At 37.2% G+C, this 22,907-nt stretch overlaps 1 protein-coding gene across 1 annotated transcript; it reads right to left on the minus strand.

Moving 5' to 3' along the window:
* Window positions 1-9,998: 9,998 nt before the first annotated feature.
* On the minus strand, window positions 9,999-19,587 carry LOC120487602 (adhesion G protein-coupled receptor E3). Its single transcript, XM_089132711.1, is given in 15 exon segments — window positions 9,999-10,492; window positions 10,494-10,522; window positions 12,562-12,724; window positions 12,801-12,892; window positions 12,976-13,042; window positions 13,251-13,483; window positions 13,561-13,767; window positions 13,843-14,004; window positions 14,130-14,311; window positions 14,424-14,543; window positions 14,841-15,036; window positions 16,667-16,735; window positions 16,832-16,860; window positions 16,951-17,223; window positions 19,518-19,587. Coding segments are annotated over 15 exon segments (1,905 nt in total). The 5' UTR covers window positions 19,543-19,587; the 3' UTR covers window positions 9,999-10,434.
* Between the last annotated feature and the right edge of the window lie 3,320 nt (window positions 19,588-22,907).

The following is a 22,907-nucleotide window of genomic DNA, read 5'->3' on the forward strand; positions in this document are numbered from 1 at the left end:
AATTGTTCTTCTAAATATCTTCCTTTGTGTTCAGCAGAAGAAAGAAACTCACACATGTTTGCAACAACTTGAGGGAGAGTAATGACAGAATTTAATTTTTCGGGTGGAGCATCCCTTTAACACTGGAATATCTGATTCACTTCAGCGAGAAGCTGATTTCAAGTCCATTCATCTCTTAATAGTGCTCCTAAAGGTTTACAGCTATTTTTGTTAGTAACTGTAGTCTAAAGAGAAACAGCTGAACTGTAAACTGATCACCACGGCTTCTGAGGAACACGCATTTGCATTCAGTCTAGAATAACACACAGACCTCACATATACAAAACTGTGGCTGTTTTCGTCAAACATTATTTACATAATTTCAGGAATATCTTTGGTGTCCTATCCTTTATAAGAAAAAATAAATAAATAAAGGGTTGTATTGTTTGACAGGGAGTTGAGAACCAGTATTCAAATGCTCCAATAAAGAACAAAAGTGTGTACAAATGGACAACTAGAGTAAAATATCCAGTTTCACAAGAGAAAACAGATTTTAACATCTCACTTATGTAAATAAAAGGAAAACAAGGGTTGGTGATTTACAATGGACCTTTTCACTGTTATAATGCTGTTTTGATTTGATTCTTGGACATTTTGCTCTCATGGCACCATTTTAGCTGTGTCATGAAGATTTTTCTTGACCTCAACTACACCCAGCCATGTGGGCCCTGGCTCGGACAGTGGTACACGTTGAATTTTCCATTAAAATATTATAATGGCCACATGACAGCCAACGTCAAAACCAACCACCTGACAGTTAAAAAAAAATTCTCATATATATAATATGAAAACACCTGATGATAACAAGCAGAATCACTGAAGAAAAGAGAAACACAAGAACTACAACTGACTTCCAGACACAGCCTTAGATTAAATCAACTGGAAATACATGAAATCACTCTAAACCCAGTCGGACCTTATTTCTGTAGTTCATCTACAGATGTTCTTTTTGAGAATGAACACATTTTTAGATGTTGAAGTTTTATTGAAAATAGTTGGTCACCATTATGGTGATCAGTGTTTCCTCTAGTTAGGTGGTTTGACAATTTATGTATTATGTATTTTCGCTGTTGTCTTTGTAACAGTGTTTACCAAAACACATATTTTGTTGCAAAGGAAACCATAATCAAAGATGATCAGGGGATATTTTTCACCATCATATTTTAAAATGTTTGACAAATGTCATCACTGACCAAAAGAGATTACTTTGTTATTAATACATTTACACCATCAATACTTTTTTGCCAAAGATTTAACTTTATGGATATACATTTCTAAATTCATTGAGAGAAAATAAACTCTAGACATACACAAACATCAATAATCAGCTTATTAATCACAACAATGGTGACATGCTTCATGCTGCAGTGCATGCTGGGAGACATTAGTTTTATAATTTGGTGGTTCCCAGCATGCATTGCTGCATGAAGCATGTCACCATTGTTGAGATCCACATGCTAATTCTTGATGTCTGTGTGTCTTTAATACTTTATTAAAAAATAAATCATAATTCAGTCTGTTTTGTTGCAAAAAATCATCATTGCTAAAAAAATAATCGATTAATAACAAAATACCATTTTTTCTTATTAATGAATCATTCAACTTCATGATGGTTAAAACTACATCACTAACCATCTTTGTTTCTGGCATCCTTTGTGACAAATGAGTCAACCTGCCCAATTAAAGCAAACACTGACCAGCATAATGGTGATTTTATTGGAAAAAAACTATTATTTCCACTAAAACATCACCATCTCCACCTCTATTAATTCTCAGTAACTAGTCTGTAATAAATGAAGCTGGTAATGGTGTTTGTGGAGTTGTTCAATCCTCCTCTGCTGAGATCTTCACAGATATAATGTCTTTTATCAGTTGATTTGACCTCTGGAAGTCAGTTGTAGTTCTTGTGTTTCTCTTTTCTTCAGTGATTATGCTAGTTATCATCAGGTGTCTTAAATGCTCCATCATCACTCAATTAATCACTTAATTATCTCATTAACTTTTAACACCCTGCTGGTGGTTCCCATATAAACACAGAGCGGTGTTAAATTTAACACTGGGGAATTTACTGTGTTTCTTTGACAAAATAAAGGTGCAGTGTCGGGCAGTACTTTTTCACCTGGAGATTTGGGACCCACTCCTCCTCGTCCTCCTCCTGAAAGGTGTGTCCTCATGCTGTAAATAGTCCAACTGAGTAGGGAGGGGGCTGGCGGACGAGGAGCTGGAGAAGGACGTAACCAATCAAGGGCAGGCAAAAGGGTCCAAGGGGGAGTGGAGGGTGGGACGAGCCAGGAGTAGTAGTAGCCAGATGGGAACCCCAAGTCCAGCCTGGATGATGACGGCTGAGTCAAGGGAGCGAGGAGCCATGGTGGAGATTTGGCTGTGGAGAAGAACCCATGCAACATTGGTGACTGTGGAGACTGAGGCGGAGACACGGTGTCCAAGATGGAGTCAGGGAGCCAAAGGACTGAGTCGGAGCTGATGGGACTGAGGACCAAGGCAGAGCCAAAGGGAAGGTGGAGCAAGACAGAGTCGAAGGCGAATCCACGTCAAAAAGGGCTGAGGAACTGTATTTGGGAGAGGAGAAGGTGGATGGTGGATTGGGAAGAAAACCCACATCTGACAGACGTGCCTTTGTTTTCTCACTAAGACTGGTGAGGAAAGAAAACACACAGTGATTGGCCAAGAAAGTAGGTGAGGCACGCCAGATCTAGAAATCTACTTGTGTGAATCTGGAGGGATTGCTGCCCCTGCTCCAGGCTGAGCTAACAATACACACACACTCACCTAAAAAATTAGCATTTTTCACTGAAGTAACTGCTCGTTACAACCGAGGTATGCAGCAAAGCATTTGTGAAGCCACAACACGCACAACCTTGAGGCGGATGGGCTACAACAGCAGAAGACCCCACCGGGTACCACTCATCTCCACTACAAATAGGAAAAAGAGGCGACAATTTGCAAGAACTCACCAAGAAGACTGGAAAAATGTTGCCTGGTCTGTTGAGTCTCGATTTCTGTTGAGACATTCAGATGGTAGAGTCAGAATGAGAACATGGACCCATCATGCCTTGTTACCACTGTGCAGGCTGGTGGTGGTGGTGTAATGGTGTGGGGGATGTTTTCTTGGGATGTCCATCCCTTTATGGCCACCATCCTCTGATGGCTACTTCCAGCAGGATAATGCGCCATGTCACAAAGCTTGAATAATTACAAATTGGTTTCTTGAACATGACAATGAGTTGACTGTACTAAAATGGCTGCCACAGTCACCAGATCTCAACCCAGAGCATCTTTGGGATGTGGTGAAACGGGAGCTTCGTGCCCAGGATGTGCATCCCACAAATCTCCATCAACTGCAAGATGCTATCCTATCAATATGGGCCAACATTGCTAAAGAATGCTTTCAGCACCTTGATGAATCAACGGCACATGGAATTTTCTGAAGGTGAAAGGGGGTCAAATACATTATTAGTAAGGTGTTCATAATAATCCTTTAGGTGAGTGTATAGCATTTCAGAATCATTTCAGAATCATGTGACACTGAAGACTGGAGTAATGGCAGATGAAAATTAAACTCTTCATCACAGAAATAAATTATATTATTAAATATACTGCCCACTAGTGGGGAGTAAGGAGTTGGAGAGAATAGTTGCATGTTATCACAACTGTCTCACCTGGCTTTTTTTTTTTTTTTTTTAGAATGAAGCAGACAAATAACCATCCTAACGCAACAATAATCACAATCTATGACTTATGAAGAACTAAAAAATGTATTAATGATTACTGCAACCGCAAGTAATAAAGCTACTATATGTTTAATATATTAAGTAATATATTAATTGTTCTTAATCATATGTATTAATTCCATTATAACATATAGTATTAACTATTAGTGTAAATTAATGTTTTACATTTTTCCCATTATATTGATTTATTTGTGATGGCCTCCCACTGACCACCATAAATAGATTTCAGTGCTTCCCATTGATTAAAGGAGCTATATGTAACTTTTCTTCTAAAATGAATCATTTTTTATTGCTGGTGTGTGAAGGGGTTGTAATCACACATTACAATTAATCATAGGCGTCATTTATGGGGGGGACGGGTGGGACATGTCCCCACCACTTTTTTGCCAGGATCGATTTTGTCCCCACCACTTTTGAAACATCTCGCGGCACAGATGTACCAATAGAAATAAAACATCTCCTGTTAACAGCATTCGTTTCATTTGTTTGTTAAAAAACAGGCGATCTAGCACTGAAATGTGTTGTCTTCTCTCGGAAACGCGCTTCAATCCGTTAACTCTATTGGAGATTCGTTCTGGTGAAATCGCAAATCAAAACGCACACAAACGTGTCCCTTTTTCTCATGGGTTCTAATCCGCTCTCGTATATTTTTTCCCCTCATCAAAACATATACAACCACTAGGGCTGTGCAAAAATTAATTGCGATTAATCGCATCCAAAATAAAAGTCTGTGTTTACATAATATATTTGTGCGTGCTGTATATAATTATTTTGTATATACATGTATAAATACACAGACATGCATGTATTTATTTAAGAAAATGTGTTATTCATATATAAAATATTTATATAATATAGATTATGTATTTATAAATATATACAGTATTTAAGCGCAAATCATTCTTAAATATATGCATGCATGCATAGGTATTTATATATACAAAATAATTATATACAGCACACACACATATATTATGTAAACACAGACTTTTATTTTGGATGTGATTAATCGCAATTAACTTTTGCACAGCCCTAACAACCACATATACAAACTGCAAACATCAAGATTTTGCATATGATTCTCAACAACGGTGACAACCAAAACAAAAAAGCTTGGGAATCGAGGATGTTTTGTACTTTGAAAGCTACCCATCATGCATTGCAGCATGAAGCTTTTTTTATTGTCACCGTTCTTGTGATACATACGCAAAATCTTGTTGTCTGTGTGTTTAAACATGCTTTTTTTGTTCACCTTCAAATAAGTGTTAATTTCAATGATACTGATCTAAATAACTCAGTTCCACAAAATAGGTGGTTATAAATGGCAGATATAAAAACAAAAATCAAAATCACAACATTAAATGCCCACTTTGAGATTCTGTCATCAACAACAAGGAGCTGATAACAGCCGATCTTACTTTTTCTTGGCTTTCTCTGCAACAATAATAGTGTTATACAAACACACAGTTACAACAACCCATAGAAAAGCTAAAGTAAGAAAAATTGGGACCAAGAGCCCAACTAAAGCAAACACTGATCACCACAATGGTGACTTAAAATAAAACATATCAACATCTAAACCTCATCTAAACAATGTAAGGAAATTGCATTGTTATAATCATGAGTTTTAAACACGATGGCCACATTTGACCTAGTTTTTAAACTTGTACGAAGGTTTGATGAACGTCTATATCGGACGTGCAAGACGTCAAAAAAAACACGTCATAAAAACTTTAATTCTGGCTCCTCAATGGACGTCTTTTCAACATCCGACTTTTGTGACAAAGACGTTGAAAAGACATCTTTTGGACATCATGTTGTTTAGTGGGCAGTCCATCTAATATTGGTCCACCAATAAATTTGAAATATTTTTGTAGTTTTGGCCAGATTACTAGTTTTGAATGAGTGATCTGAAAGGTTTTCAGACCGAAATGAACTGGTCCAGATCTAGTCTGGATCCGCAATCCTTATCTGTTCCGGATCCGTTGTTGGACTCCGGACCTTGTTCTTACCTCCGCGGCAGATCCGTTCCGGAGTCAGTTTGCTATCAGGGATGAGACAAGATGTAACTAGCTGTTAGCTAACTCTAGTGCAATTACTCTTAGCTAATTGTGCATTGTTTCTGTAAACATCAACAATAAAGTTAATCTTGTTTACTCTGATTCCGACGCCGACGAACTAGCGCTGATGAAAGCCGTCTGTGTTGTCGCCTCTCGTCCGCTCTCGTCGAGGTAAAAAGCTGCACTTGAACACACCGAGAGAACTACAGGCGACTGTCAGCTATAATGTGCGTTCTGCGCCTGCGTCTAATGAGCCAACTGTCTATTTCTGCAGATTTATTAGTCTACTGCATATTCGTCATTCAAAAAGGAAAACCGACCCTGCCGGCTGCAGATTCACATAACGTAAACAAAAGCAGCGAGTGCTTACCGTTTTGAATATCAATCCTGCTAAACACTTTCTTTATTCCACTCTGCTCATTTTAATATTGAAATATTCGCCAAGGAACACTCAGGTAAGATGACGTAACATAAGAACAGCCTTCTAACTTTACCGTTTTGACTTCTTTGCTTGCTGTTTTGCTTTTATTCTTGTGCACTGACTCCTTCACTAAGCTGAACAGCCAATCAGAGTTCTCTCTTTCCCCGACGACCCAACGCTGATTCAACATGTCGAAACAAAGCAGGCGAGGACTATTTTCAGCCAACGGCACGGAACCGTGCAGAACAAACTGAGGAAACTTAGTCAGGCGACGCACAAAATCTGCCCGACGGCCGACCGTCAGCTTGGTGTGTTCCGGGCTTGGCATGAAAATTCATCAGCTTCTCTCGAAATACATGTAAGAAAGTGGCCGGTGAACTGGGAGAAGAACAGAGTAAACTTTATAGCAGTGTTGTAGTCGAGACCACCTCACTCGAGTCCGAGTCGACACCGAGACCAGAGAGAGTCGAGTCCGAGTCGAGACCGAGTCCATAGAGAGTCGAGTCCGAGTCCAGTCCGAGACCAGAGACGGTCGAGTCCGAGTCGAGACCGAGACCAGAGAGAGTCAAGTCCGAGTCGAGACCTAGTCCATAGAGAGTCGAGTCCGAGTCCAGTCCGAGACCAGAGACGGTCGAGTCCGAGTCGAGACCGAGACCAGAGAGAGTCAAGTCCGAGTCGAGACCTAGTCCATAGAGAGTCGAGTCCGAGTCCAGTCCGAGACCAGAGACGGTCGAGTCCGAGTCGAGACCGAGACCAGTGAGGGTTGATTACCTAATTTACTTTTATTTACTTAGAGAAATCCTTTTTTTTTTACTGAATTTACTTAGAGTTTAACAAATATGATCAGTTTAGGGTAAAAAGGCCACATAGTAGGTGGTGTTAAAAGTAATTTTATTACAATTTGTCATGTGCAGTTGCGCACTAGAAAATCACCAATCACTGGAAGTGTCAATCAATTTAAAGAAATATTTTATTAACATACATTAATAATCATGAAAAACATTTTTAATTGAACTCGAGTGGACTCGGGAATAAGTCCGAGTCCTAAAAAAAAAAAATGTTCGAGTACGAGTCAATTCCGAGTCCAAATGGACACGAGTCCATGACAAGACCAAGACCATTAAAATATGGTCTCGAGACCGAGTCCGAGACGAGTCCGAGTCTCGAGTACTACAACACTGGATTATAGTTATGTGTATCTGATGTGAATAACACACGTCTGCAAATTATATTAGACATCAGTGTGTATTTTACAAACTCCAAAATGTATTGATTTACTCGCGTATTTAAATGTCTGAAACCTAAATTAAACATGTTTGAAAACACTGCACATATTTGTGATGTATGACAAGTGCTGAGCACGTATGTACAGTATCTGGCAGTTAAGCCACGTCACTATTCATTATAAAAATGCCATATTTGGGATAGTGCACTCAACAGGTTTAGACTTTCTTATGTTACATTTTAAATACATGTATGTTGCAGAAGATGACTTGATTTAAAACGATTCTTCTCAAATTAGAGTCAGTCTATTATATACACTCACCGGCCACTTTATTAGGTACCCCATGCTAGTAACGGGTTGGACCCCCTTTTGCCTTCAGAACTGCCTCAATTCGTCGTGGCATAGATTCAACAAGGTGCTGGAAGCATTCCTCAGGGAGTTTGGTCCATATTGACATGATGGCATCACACAGTTGCCGCAGATTTGTCGGCTGCACATCCATGATGCGAATCTCCCGTTCCACCACATCCCAAAGATGCTCTATTGGGTTGAGATCTGGTGACTGTGGAGGCCATTTGAGTACAGCGAACTCATTGTCATGTTCAAGAAACCAGTCTGAGATGATTCCAGCTTTATGACATGGCGCATTATCCTGCTGAAAGTAGCCATCAGAAGTTTGTGGTCATAAAGGGATGGACATGGTCAGCAACAATACTCAGGTAGGCTGTGGCGTTGCAACGATGCTCAATTGGTACCAAGGGGCCCAAAGAGTGCCAAGAAAATATTCCCCACACCATGACACCACCACCACCAGCCTGAACCGTTGATACAAGGCAGGATGGATCCATGCTTTCATGTTGTAGACGCCAAATTCTGACCCTACCATCCGAATGTCGCAGCAGAAATCGAGACTCATCAGACCAGGCAACGTTTTTCCAATCTTCTATTGTCCAATTTCAATGAGCTTGTGCAAATTGTAGCCTCAGTTTCCTGTTCTTAGCTGAAAGGAGTGGCACCCGGTGTGGTCTTCTGCTGCTGTAGCCCATCTGCCTCAAAGTTCGACGTACTGTGCGTTCAGAGATGCTCTTCTGCCCACCTTGGTTGTAACGGGTGGTTATTTGAGTCACTGTTGCCCTTCTATCAGCTCGAACCAGTCTGGCCATTCTCCGCTGACCTCTGGCATCAACAAGGCATTTCCGCCCACAGAACTGCCGCTCACTGGATGTTTTTTCTTTTTCTGACCATTCTCTGTAAACCCTAGAGATGGTTGTGCGTGAAAATCCCAGTAGATTAGCAGTTTCTGAAATACTCAGACCAGCCCTTCTGGCACCAACAATCATGCCACGTTCAAAGTCACTCAAATCACCTTTCTTCCCCATACTGATGCTCGGTTTGAACTGCAGGAGATTGTCTTGACCATGTCTACATGCCTAAATGCACTGAGTTGCCGCCATGTGATTGGCTGCTTAGAAATTAAGTGTTAACGAGCAGTTGGACAGGTGTACCTAATAAAGTGGCCGGTGAGTGTATATATATATATATATAGTATTTTATGGAATCAGGAAAAACATGTTCACAAACACACTGATATCATACTGTTTATTAAGACATTCCTTTGTAACAATTTTTTTTTTTTTAATAAAACCTGACTGAAAGCAAAAATCATCATTCATTCACGCGTTTAGAAACAAAAATATAAGCCATATGACAATGCAGATTTTGGCATATCTGTTCTTATTTTAATAGTTTAGTTATAAAGGTAAATCCACTACATCAATACCATTTAGAAGTTCTAAAGTATTTATCAAACGACTGGTACATTTTTATTTTACCATATGCAGAGATTTGCTGAGATTATATTTAACATCGAATACATTGATTGTGTTGTGTCTATTACTGTAATCATAACATCTGTAATGAAGCATCAGGGAGGCAAATTGATGCAGAAACATCGAATCCAAACACAAAGACAATCCACATAAAAAAAAAAAAACGGAAAAGGATGCACAGGGAAACACAGGGAATAAATACACAAGTAAACCGAGGGTTAATGAGGAACAGCTGAAGGCAATGAGTGGCCATATGAAAAATGAGGGTAGCTATACGCCTTATTCACGGCAGCGCCATCTTTGATTTTTAGTGAGAATGAAAGCGAGGCTGTGAGGGATAGACATGCATCTCTTCAATGGGCTGTACTGTAGGGATGGGGAAATGAAGCTTCATGAAGCAATGAGGCTTTCCACTCAGGGAAAAGATTCAAAGCTTCGAGAGCGTCGAGAACAGCGACATCTGGTGCTTATTTAAAATAAAGCAGCCAGAAGCTCTGGCAGATGAAGCAACCACAACACACTACAGAGTTTCAATGTTATGTCTACAAATAAAAACCTTACATGTTTGTGTTTGATTTGTTCATTTAATAAATTCATTTTCCCATTAAATTGTGACAATAAAATATAATATAAGCATATATTACTCAATAAGATTTAATGTAGGCCTACGATACGCGCATCGAAGCTTCAGTGTCATACATAACATCACTACTGTACTGTTATTTAATGTGTTTTCGGATTGTTCTGCTCATGAAACACTTGAAAAATATCTTTCCAAGAAATTTCAGTTGACAAAAAAGTCCCGACAATGTAAGCTGTGGAAAATTGTAAGTAATCTAGCCGCTTTATTCAGCTTTTTACAGCGGATGCCATTGGAAACACGGTAAGTCTATCCCTCACAGCCTCACTTTCATACCCATCATGGTGCTGCTCTGAATAAGGTCTATAGACACAGATAAGAGAATAAGGAACAAATGCAAGCAGGAACTAAACACAGGAAGTGAACACAGAAACAATAGAACAAAAATACTTCAACATAAAAGTCCTTAACCATGAGACAAGGGAAAACAAGCTGTAAACGTGACAACACCACCTGCATAGTAATGGCACTTTATTTCCTGAAGATGATGGTGTAGTCCTCAGTGTTTTTTGCGTCCAGAGCGAAGACATCTGAAGAACTTCCTGTACTGCTCTCTGACCTGGACAAGAATGAGACGAGAGGAGCTGAGTGACTTCATGACATCAATGTAACCTCTGAAACTCATGAACCACAATGGCATTTCTTTCTAATAAACAGGCAAGACAAAGTGTTTTAAGAGGCTTTCTGAAGTAAACACAAGCTGTGTTTCCATTACCTTTCAGATTGTGCAAATTTAAATAGCGCAAATACGACCAATGGAAACACATCGCTTTGCGCAAAAACTCTCATATATTGCAAAAATCTTTATGATGACATGAAGTGGTTTTCGGGCAATTCGAAAAAAAAATGTTTTTCAAAACTGAGATGAAAACAGTTTTTGCACATTTAAAGGTCCCCTGGCTTAGATGACGTGGTGTGTTTGGACTGAAGATGAGTCAGAGTTCTTTATTAAACTCATAAAAGACAGAAGAACCACAAGAAAACACCACAATCAAGACCTTGAAGCAGATAGGAGAAGAAAAGACAGAACAAAAAAAAAATGGTTTTCGTCGCATAAAATTGGTTAATGGAAACGCTGTCATTTGGCAACATTTTTTTTTTATAAACATTTAGAAATTATCGCAAATAGTTTGAGTACTCGCCCCGTATATCTTGTTAGGAAAGTAACCAGGCTAGTGTGAGGAGACGGGGAGTCAAATGAGTGTGTGTATATATATATATAAAAATTGGCCTCAACTCATTTTGCTGGAGGGGTAGACATGTTGAGTACTGATTGTTGACAGCTGGTAGGAATGATGTGATTGAACGTGTTCCTCCCAAACTTTGTTAATAAACCATCATTTAATGTTGTTTATATGTCTATGTGGTGTTATTAATACACTTTAAGACAAACAATGTGTAAATTCATAAGTCGACAGCATTGCTGAGTATTTTCTTTTTAATTCAAGATATTTTTATTATATTTTTTCAACAATATCTGCCTCTGATGTTCTCTAGAAACGTTTTGTTCTAAAAACGTTCTGGGAACGTTACCATGAAGTTCTAATAATGTGAAATTCAATGTAGTATGCACTCCAGGCGGCTAAGAGTGCATACTACAACAACACTAAGCCCGCACGCCTGCATACAACCTTCACTGTCAAGCAGACTTTTTACCGTTTACACGGGAACGTGGCGGTGGAGCATTTTTAAGATTTCCACTCTGGAGGGTGGTTTCACTTTTTTGCGTTTTTAACCCCCCAAAACGCCGTCGCCGTGTAAACGAAAGGCACATCCGATAAATGTTTTTAAGTCACCATTATGGAGATCAGTGTGTCCTTACATTTTTTAATTTATATTTTGTTTGACTGTTGTAACTGACTTCTACCTGCCAGATGAACAAAGAGAAAAGGTGATCTTAAAAGGTGAGGTTATGTTTTGACATAATCATAATTTTACCTGAATCATCAAACTAGCCTAATCTCTAACTTAAATTTATATTGTCGATTGCACCATCACAGTGATTCTACAGCATAAGAGCAAGAATTTTCAATATATTCCAAAGGATTTCTTTAAACTTGTTCTGATAAAATATTTTTTTTTAATGTGAAGGAACTACCAGACATGAAGCATGGATGTATGAATCTCAACAATGGTGAAAACTAACTATTTAATTACAAAAAAAGACAGTTCAGGTCATAATTTATTCAAACTGCAATGCATGATGGGAGCCATGAATGAGTTTTGATTGGTGGCACCCAGAATGCACTGCAACATGCTTTATTATTGTCACCATTGTTGAGATTCACATGCTGAATCTTGATGTCTGTGTGTCTTAATAAAAAAATCTAAATCTATTGACACAAAATATTACAGTTATGTCTTAGTTTACATTTGACCGAAACATTATTTGAAATGAGAAAACATCCTTAAAACTTTCTTTGAACATTTCTTTAAAACATTAACCCAATAGGGAATGTTAGCAAATGTTCTGAGAATGTTTCCTGCTTGCTGGGACAGATTGCCAAAATAAGAACAGGACCTTCATGAAAACAACTGTAATATTCTTTCATATTCAGTTTTGAATGGAATATGGTGGTAAATTGAGTGATATCTGACCTCATTATTGAGGACACAATAGACCAGGAAGATGAAGGTTCCCTGCTGGGAGTTCAAGATCAGGAAGAGGATCTCCAGCTCCTTCTTGTCACGAGTGAAGAAACCCAGAATCCAGGAGCAACCGAGAATCACAAACTGAGCCAGTGTTTTAAATGTCATTATCCTGCAGAGAAAGAGTTAATGTGTATTTATTGACTCTTTTTTTCCCTATGGATTGTTCAAATTATAATGTTTGTTACTTGGATTGTTTCATCTGTGAAACTTCAGCGTTCAGATTTTTGAGAGTTGAACTCAGACTGATGACGATGTTGATGAAGAGAATCGTGTTTAACTGAAAAGTAGAAACTAAAAGTGAATCACCTTGTTTTCCTTTAAATTTTAATTAAATTCACGAGAAATAAGAAATGTGCTTACTGCTAGTATGACACAAACAGGACCCAGAAAACTCCAAATAAAATCTTTTTCAATTTTAATCCAGCAGCTGTTTAGAGGAAACACGATATAAGAACTGAATGAATTTGTAAAAAAATAAGATGTCTGGTGTTTTTTACGTTTTTATTATTTTCATTTCGTTTTTTGTACAGTGTTTGTAAAAATGTTCTTTAATCAGATGGCAGAGATGTCACAAAAGCCCAGAGCTGACTTACAGTTTTTGCTTCTAATCAAATTGACTTTAAAGAACAACTCACTGTTCACTGCCGTATCCTCCAGGAAACAGCCCGACAGACACGGACACCACAACCAGAGCAACCGTATATCCAATCACACACAGGAATCCACTGCTAAGCACCTCCCTCTTTTTGGAGCTGATCTGTGATAGGTTCTTCACACAGATGAAGAGCAGCACAGCTTCAATGAACATCCACACAAAGCCGGAGAGAAAGAGGAAGTGCAGCACTCCTGATATCACGGCACACAACACCTGGAGATCATGAGAGACGGTTATGATGATTCTCAGTGAGACTGTGCTGAGCTGTAGAGCTCCTTCATCATTCTCACCTGATGACGGCGTATGAGTCTCAGGAACTGTTGTGTGAGCAGGAACAGAAGGTGAGCCGACAGAAGACTGATGCAGAGGTTGATTCGAGCCACATTATTCACTCCAGGACTCCACTGACAAAGGGCAAAGGTCAACAGGGCCAAACTGAAGAACACCAACCCCACGGTCACACACACCAAATTCAACAGGTCCAGCAGAGAGTCGCTCTGAGAAAACATGTCAGAGAACATGAGTGCTAAATCTGTGCTGTTCTTCAATGCTCACTAGAAATGTTCTCGTACCTCTGATGGGCGGCTGGTTTGCATGATGAGAGCGAATGTGGACAGATGAACACACGAACACACAGTGTAATTGCCGTTGGTCTTTAAAACAGAACAACCATCTACAATCCACTCGCTGATATTCCAGTACACACAGGACAGAGAACCGTTGGAGTTGAAGTCCTTCACAGGGAAGACACAACATTGTACGTCAGAGAATTTGTTTTTCCAACACATCTTTTCTGGCTTCACAGTAAACCTTGCTAGATCAGAACAGTGTCTTGTAGGAGTCATAAATATTAACTCACTCTGATGTGTTTAATGGTGAAGTTGACTGGTTTGGTGAGTTTAGTGTTGGTGGTTTCTTGAAGAGTAGCTGAGATCACAGTGGACATCATGGTTTTAATCGTGTCATTTAATGTGTTGAAGAAGTCTGGCTTCAGTAGATTCTCCATATTGTTATAACTCATGAAAGCCACAGCAGCTGATTCTGTGTGGCGGACCAACATAAAATGAGTCACATCAATTTGCACAAAAAGGGAAAAAAAATCAAACAACTTTAGGTATATTCACATGTGTATTTTTATTTGTACTGTTCATACTTCTCACACTGCTCTTATTGGCAATCTCATAAAGGTCAATATCCATGTGAGCTTTTTCTGTACGGATCGGAGGGATTTCTTTTACACTTGCATATGGTCCAACCGCAAGAACTCTTACTTCTACAAGAAAGAAAACAAAGCATACAATCTATATATATATTGAATATATATTGAATTACTTCCAGTAAGACTCTTTAACAGTCATAAAAAAACGTTGTAATTGACAAAAGCTTTCGTTATAGTGGAAAAAAAGTCTTAGATTTGAACCAATTATGCAATTATAAAAAATAAAAATAGAAAAACATACAGGAAAAGCTGACTTCATCCAGAAGAACATTTGACTATGACGCACACATCATCACAGCTTTGTTTTTCAAATGTGTCAAACACACAAGTACAAACAGGAAGGCTCTTTACCTGTATTGGTGAGAGTAATATTCTGCAAGTCGTGCGTTTCTGTTGGCCTCACCAGTGCAGACACCAGGTTCTCAAAGGCGTTCAGATATCTGTTTCCATATGACACTATTTGATCTTTATCTTTATTTTCATTACTGCCCAAGTCTGAAACTTTTATCTGGACCGCATCAATGATCTTCAAATATTCTCCCGCCATCTAATCAAAAACCACAGAGAGGCTCCTGTAAAATGCAAATGATTTCTATGGCAAAAGAGTGAAATAACTAATCTATGGGTCAATCTCAAAATATGGTGATGAACTACCTCCTTGACTTTTGAGTCAAATAGTGACATAAATACATTTTAGAACATAAAAGTTACGGTTGTGACTTGAGCGTCCGTTCTGCTTCTACGGGGCCATCATGTAAGATACAAGGTAATGGCATTTTATACAATGTCGTGTGCCTTTAGAAATAATAATTGAACAAATGGAGTCTTTAAACGCCTCAGATGAAAAGTTACAACAACAGTGTTGCCAGTATTTTACTGTAAAAAACCTGGTAAGGTCTAACAGTGTGAGTTAAGCCTAGTTCACACTACGTGATTTTAAGCCCGATTTAAGCCCGATTTGCAAATCGTTGAGTCGCCGACAAGTCAGGGTGTTATCGCGTGCAAATCGCGGGCGATTAGCGGACGATTAACGCTCGCCAATCCGATAGTGTGAAAGAGCCAACAACGCATCAAAGACAGCTCGCAGACAGCTCGCAGACAGGTCACCGAGCTCAGAAAAATATCTAGCATGCTAGATATCTCGCGCAGTCGCGCGACTCAATCTCAGTGATGTCATGAGTACAGCCAATCATAGCAACGCATGGGTTGAGGACACCAGGTAAATCTTACTTTTTCTTTTTTGCATTTTTTTTCTCAGAGCAGATCGTCGAGCAAACAGTGTGCAGCACTAGTTTCTGTCTGACGTCCATATTCGCGTGTTGTGTTCTTCTCTGCAGTTTCGCGTCATTTCTGGTTCGTTTTATTGCGTGGTTTTTCGTTACAAAACATGGTTTCTAGACCAGATAGAATCGTGTTGTTGTCAACTCGTTATTTGTTTGATTATTTTCAGGATTTAGACCGTATTATAGTACTGAAACAGCTCTCATTGAGTCACAAATGATATGCTCTTATCATCCGATCGTGGTTGTATCTCTATGTAGTGCGTTGTTAACTCGTGTAGTGAGTTACCTCCTGTTGTGGATCAATCACATTGTGTTGTGTGGTGTGAACAGCTAAACAACTTGAACACTCATGATTTCACTGAGAGCAAGTCATGTAGTGTGAACTGCACAGTTCAGCCCGACATTTTAAAATCATGTAGTGTGAACTAGGCATTAGTGGAGGCAGGGCTAATTTGCATATCCATAGAATCACACATTATAAATGAAATAGGCCTCGTTTTACAGACAGGACTTAGACCTTAGTGCAATTAAGACATTTAAGTAGCTTTTATATGACTTGGGAATAAAAATAAAAAATAAAAAACATTACTGGTGTTCAACTGACAAAGTTAAACAGTTTTAACATCTCAAACATTAATTTGATTCTGGGACTAGGCTTAAGCTTTGTCTGTGAAAAATGGGCATTTTTCTGATTATATCAGTAAGTTGTTTTTTTAGCAGATATTATCACAACTCTTAAAAAAATCTTAATTCATGAAATAAATTAAATAAAAACTAAATATAAAATATTTACAGGTAATAGTATCAAGATGTTAACAAACATGATCAAATGAGCTGAATTCAAAACATTTTTTGAGAATGACCCTTGGTTCAGGTCCAGGAAATGTGACTCACTTCAGGAGACAGTTGAACCGTCATATTGGCAATCCGATCAATGAGATTCACTAGGACATCTGCAGTTGACTGCATCAGAATGGGCGAAAGAAAGTAAACATTAATTATAGAGTGTATTAGCTACATGTAATTTATGGACCATCTTTTTCAATCGTTCTCAAATACCCCTTGGGAGTTCTCTGAAATCTTAAAATCTGGAAGGAAAATAAATGAGACGAATTAGAATATAAACAGCATATGACACACAAAGAATCTGTGCACACGGAGGACAGTGCTGTACACACCTCTCAGGCAGGAGCGGGAATTTGCAGTGTATTGGCAGATATCTGGAGAAACTTCATAGCGACAGTCGCTGGTGCAGTTGTAGGATCCGACCATGCAGGAGCAGCCGTCACTCTGAGGGTTGCAGGAATAGGCCGTGCAAGAGTCATTTTGTCCACCACACGTCAAATAACTAGTCACATTTGCACAGGTTGTGTTCGCCAGAGGAGGGCAGTCCCAGTTTCCTTGAGATTGTAGGATTGCGACGTTACTTGTGATTATCATCAGCTGCAGCGCTAGAGAGATAAATCCATCAATTACTGTAAATCTTTGTAACCACAGTGCGTCTTTGATTACTAGAGAGAGAAAAATCACAGGATATAGTGTTTTTTTCCCTCACTCAAAAAAAATGATGTGTTGGCTTTACTTAACGTTTTTATGTAAACAGGTTCCACCGGTTCCACATAACTTGGTCTCGTTAAACAAACATAATTTGTTCATGTAACTTCATGTAGCAAGGCCATTGTAGAGCATACCATTTTCTAGCCTTGATCAAATTTAAAAAAAAAAGTTGTATGCATGCACACACAGACATCAATATTTAGCGTATGTATCTCAGCAATGGTGACAAACAGATCACCTCTGAACATAAGCTCATTATTTATTCACGCAGCAATGCATGATGGGAGCCATGAATGAGTTTTGATTGGTGGCACCCAGAATGCAATGCAACATGCTTTATTATTGTCACCATTGTTGAGATTCACAGGCTGATTCTTGATCTCTGTGTGTGCCTACATAAACTAATTTGTTTTTTAGAAGTTTCTTTTTTGTTAATTTGATCATTTGGATTCCATTGAAAAGGCTGAAAATGGTATGCTCTACAGCAATAGTAGTACTGCAATCTAAACTTAAAAGTGACTCATGTAGGATGTCTACTAACCACAAGATTGGTGATTCAATCCCCAGTTCCACCTGAACAAGTGTCGAGATGACGTGTTTCAACATATAATGATAATGTTAAGACACAACCAACGGCATCAAATCACCTTTTCTATGTGATCATCTGGCCGATATAACTCATGTATAGCCAAACATATTCTAAAGTTAATAATGTGGGGGTCAAGAACGCAACTAAAACAAACACTCATCTCCATAATTGTGACTTCCGGTTTTCTCCTTCAGTGCTTGTTAACATCAGGTGTCTTCAATAATGCTCAATCATCACTCAATTATTCACTTAATTATCTCATTAACTTTAACACTGCTTCGGTGTTCATTTAACACTCAGCTCAGGGTTTATTTGGATGGCTAAATGTAATGTAAACTCAAGTATATGTGTGTGAACTCCTTGGAGAATAACAGAATGACACTTTTGACAAGATTATGCCTAAAGAGATCTAATATAATATCTATTTTTCTGCAATTTAGAAGTACCATTGATACATCCTGCTGTTATTGTGAAGCTTCTTCTGAAACTGTAGGCCATTTGTTTTGGGTGTGTCCTTTTGCTCAGTCTTTCTGGAATGTTTATTGTACAAAACCTATTGGATTTTATATTAATGACATTTATCCTTAAATGTAAATATATGCATAAATGTAACAAAACATAAACCAGCTTGTTCTTCAAACAAGAATTGAATTAGTACTTCAATACAGTTTCAATATCTGTAAATAAGAAAGCTATAAAACAACTAGAATTTGTGCCATGTTTAATATTTTTCATAATATGTTTTCATTATTCTTCATTTTTTTTCCTTTCGTTTACAGTTGGCAATAATTTCCAATAGGCGCTTCTTCACATTATTTTTATTGTATGCAAGTTTGTCCATTTTTGTAAATAAATAAATAATAATATATCTAAGGACAATATTTTTTTACAATAAACATTATTCCACTTTTTTTAAAATGATAAATTTAACCCTAAAACCATATTCTGGACAAATGTGGGCAAAATAGTTTTGATTTATTTTTTAAAAAATACTTCCCTTGATCTGAAAAAACTCCTTAATCTTGTATTTGGGTCAAAAATGGGCACCCATAGAAATGAATGGGAAAACTGTAATTTAGAACATTATAAAATAAGCCAAAATTAGACACCAGGTGACAGCAATGTCACTTCATCTTTAGGTTTTAGCTCTAAGAACTTGGAATGATATTTTAATGTAGTTAAAAAAATAAAAAAATAAAACTACATAGTAATTAATTTACATAGAAATAATTTACATAGAAAATATGGTACTTTTTGAAGTAAATAAATTCAAAAATACCCCCCAAAATATAAAAAAACACGATAAATGGATAGACAAAACTTTATCGAAGACAGTAATATAACATTTATAATAAATAAAAATTAGGATCACACCTGAGTCCTTTGTGCCCACATTTGTCCACAATTACAGGATTAAGGGCTATAAAGTGAATACCGTTTGAGGGCTACGGGATTTTTGCCAGGATTCAAGTGTGGGTAAAGAGCAACAAAAGGGCAACCATTTTATTTCTTTTTAAATATAGTTTAGCTCATTCAATTTGAAATGAGCATTTGTATTTTGTTTAACCTGAGCTAAAAAAAAAATATAAATGATCTCACCTGTTAAATGAAGAATGATGTTCATTGTGATCTTGAAAGGGCTTCACATTGAAAATCCTCTAAAGAGAAATAATGTCAACTATCAGCCTCTGAACCGTAAACTGATGGCTACTGCCTCTGAGGAAAATGAATTTGCATTCAGGCTAGAATTACACACATATTCAAAAACTGGCATGCAACGTTGTGCTTTCATCAGACATCATTTACATAATTTCAGGAAAACTGAGCATCTATCGAATATCAAAAGCAATAAAGGGTTATGTTGTTTGAAAGTATGTTAATAAGCATACATTGGTAATAGGTAGGGGTGCGACACGAGATCTCGTGAGACAAAAACAAGACGAGATTTCCCATTGGGTGAAAAGCTGTCTCGCAATATCGCCATGACTGAGCGTGAGGGCGAGATTACAAAATCCCCAGTGTTAAATTAACACTTTAAAGTGAGAATTATATAAACTCTGACCAGAGTGTTAAATGAACACTGAAGAGTGTTAAAGTTAATGAGATAATTAATTATATGAGATAATATTATATTATATATGATAATATTATCATATATTATATTATATATGAGATAATTAATGAGTGAATAATTGAGTGATGATTGAGCATTATTGGAGACACCTGATGTTAACAAGCAGAATCTCTGAAGGAGAAAACCGGACTTTTTAAGTCACCGTTATGGAGATATATATATACATATATATATATATATGTGTGTGTGTGTGTGTATATATATATATATATATATATATATATATATAGAGAGAGAGAGAGAGAGAGAGAGAGTGAGAGTTCAGATGCAAAAGCCTCTAAATGCCATTTGAAATTTTCTTCAAGAATGTTAATTTTTATCAAGCTTGTATATTTAAATTCAGTAATTTCACTTAAATGGCAATGAAGACTTAAATTGCCATTTAAGTGAAATTACTGAATTTAAATATACAAGCTTGATAAAAATGATTATTTTAGAAGAGAATTTAAAATGGCACTTAGAGGCTTTTGCATCTGAACTCTTCATATACGTATATATATATATATATATATATATATATATATATATATATATATCAATTCATGACCCCTTTAAGCAAAGATCAAAAATAAGATGTATTAAAAAGTATATATATATAAATACATGCATGTACACAGCAAAAAAATGTCAGGAGATTTGTCACCATGGGTGTTAAAATTATCACTTTCCGGGTGAACATACAGGTCCATCTTTGCTAGTGTTAAAACAACACTGACGATAGTGTTTATTTTTTAAACACTGTGTTAGTGTTTCATTTAATCACTCAAGGTGTTAGAAATTATTACTCTTAAATATACACATTTAACACTTTATGGTGTTTAATCACACAACTCCAGTGTATTTTTTTATGTTGATTTAATGTTTATAATGTATACTTATTTTAAAATGGTAATGCAGATGAAGTTTAAAAAAATTAAACTTTTAAACCCGAAGATATTTTTCCAAAAACCAAGTTACTATGAATTTATTTTAACATTTATTAAAATTTTTCAAACATACAATTGAATAAGACAACTCTCCAATGCAATACCATCTTATTATTTAAAAGAATAATTTCACTTTGAAATAAACACATCACTCTTTATTACTCTTAAAAAACTTTATTTCAAAACAATCCAAAAAGTCTGGGATCATAGTAGAATTCTGTTCACTGTAAAGTTAAAAATAAAGGCAAAATGTAAACAGTTGTTTCAAACAAACTATTTTTTTTATTAACGAACAAGCACGTTTACATTATAGGTTAATTTTTTAAATAAACGATGAATGCACAATATATGGATTTCTGTCATCAGAATTATATGATGTGATCAAATGGTGTTTAATACTTAAGTCCTGAACATATCAGTGAATGTGAGTCCTGTGTCAGTGAAGTTAATTCAGTACCTTTGACTTTGCAACAGTACAGCAGTGCTTGAGTCAAAAACATTCAGCAGATGAAAAACAGTAGCAGGATATGAGTGGATCAGCTGTATCCAGTCGCTAACTGTAAAGTTCAGTGCAGTTGTTTCACAGAGCAGAAAAGGCTGTGCAGATCCAACTTTAGTGAAAAATCGTGTAGTACTGGGTATCTAGAACACAAAACCAGATCATTTACACATTTGTGTTTCATAAATACAGCAAGTTTAGAGTGAAAAAAAGTTCAATCATCGACTCAAACAAAAAAACTTTTATTTAATTAATAAAAAAAATGTAATTCTGACTAATTATTCACCCTCATGTTGTTCCAACCCCGTAAGAATTTCCTTCATCTTCAGGACACAAATTAAGATATTTTTGATTAAATCTGAGCTATCTCACTCCTCCATAGCCTTCTAAGGGATTGAAACTTGGCGGCCAAGAAAAGTTATTAAAGACATTGTAAAAATAGACAGAGTGACTACAGTGGCTCAACCTTAAGTTTATCAAGTGACAAAAATACTTTTTGTATGCAAAAAAAAACCAAACTAAAAATATTAAAATTAACTATTCATTTTCTTCTGCGTGGGCCTGAGCAAGTTAACAGTGTAACAGTGCAGCGCTTCTGTGTTGTACGTCACACACACACACACACACAACCAGCGTCGGCCAATAGTGAGCCTGTGTGTGACGTACAACACTGAAGCACTGTTACACTACGAGAACCATCTCAAGGCCCACAGAGAAGCATGCATAGTTAAATAAAGTCGTAATTTCTGTTTGTTTTTGGCACACAAAGTATTCTCGTTGCTTGATAAACTTATGATTGCGCTTCTGTAATCACTTGGACTATTTTAACAATATCTTTAATAACTTTCTGGGCTGGCAAGTTTTGATCCCTTAGAAGCCTATGGAGGAGTGAGATAGCTCAGATTTAATCAAAAATATCTTAATTTGTGTTCAGAAGATGAACGAAAGTCTTACAGGGCTGGAACAACATGAAGGTGAGTAAATACTGACAGAATTTACATTTTTGGGTGAACAGTCCCTTTAATGAATATATTTTTAATGAAATATAAGAGATTTCTGTCCATTCATCTAAAGCCTATTCAACCACCACTTCCAAAGCCACGGAAAGGTATAAAGGAAATCAAAAGTAATCCATGTGACTCTAGTGGTGTAACATAAATTTCACAATTTTAACTCAACTTTATTTACAAAATATTCCTCTTCAATACACATACATGCACATCAACAACATGCACGAGTTGTAATGTTCTCATGAACGCATGTTGGAAATAAATATTTAATAAATTGGTAAATGTGTTTTTGCTGCAAACACAGCACTTGCATAGTTTAATAAACATTTATGTTAAACCACTGGAGTCGCATGGAGTACTTTAATGATGTACTTTTGTCTGGGGCTTGAAAGTGGTAGTTGCGTAGATTGTCAATGGAGG

Source organism: Pimephales promelas, chromosome 6, assembly GCF_988280905.1.
Source record: "Pimephales promelas chromosome 6, fPimPro1.hap1.1, whole genome shotgun sequence".
Lineage (NCBI taxonomy): Eukaryota > Metazoa > Chordata > Actinopteri > Cypriniformes > Leuciscidae > Pimephales > Pimephales promelas.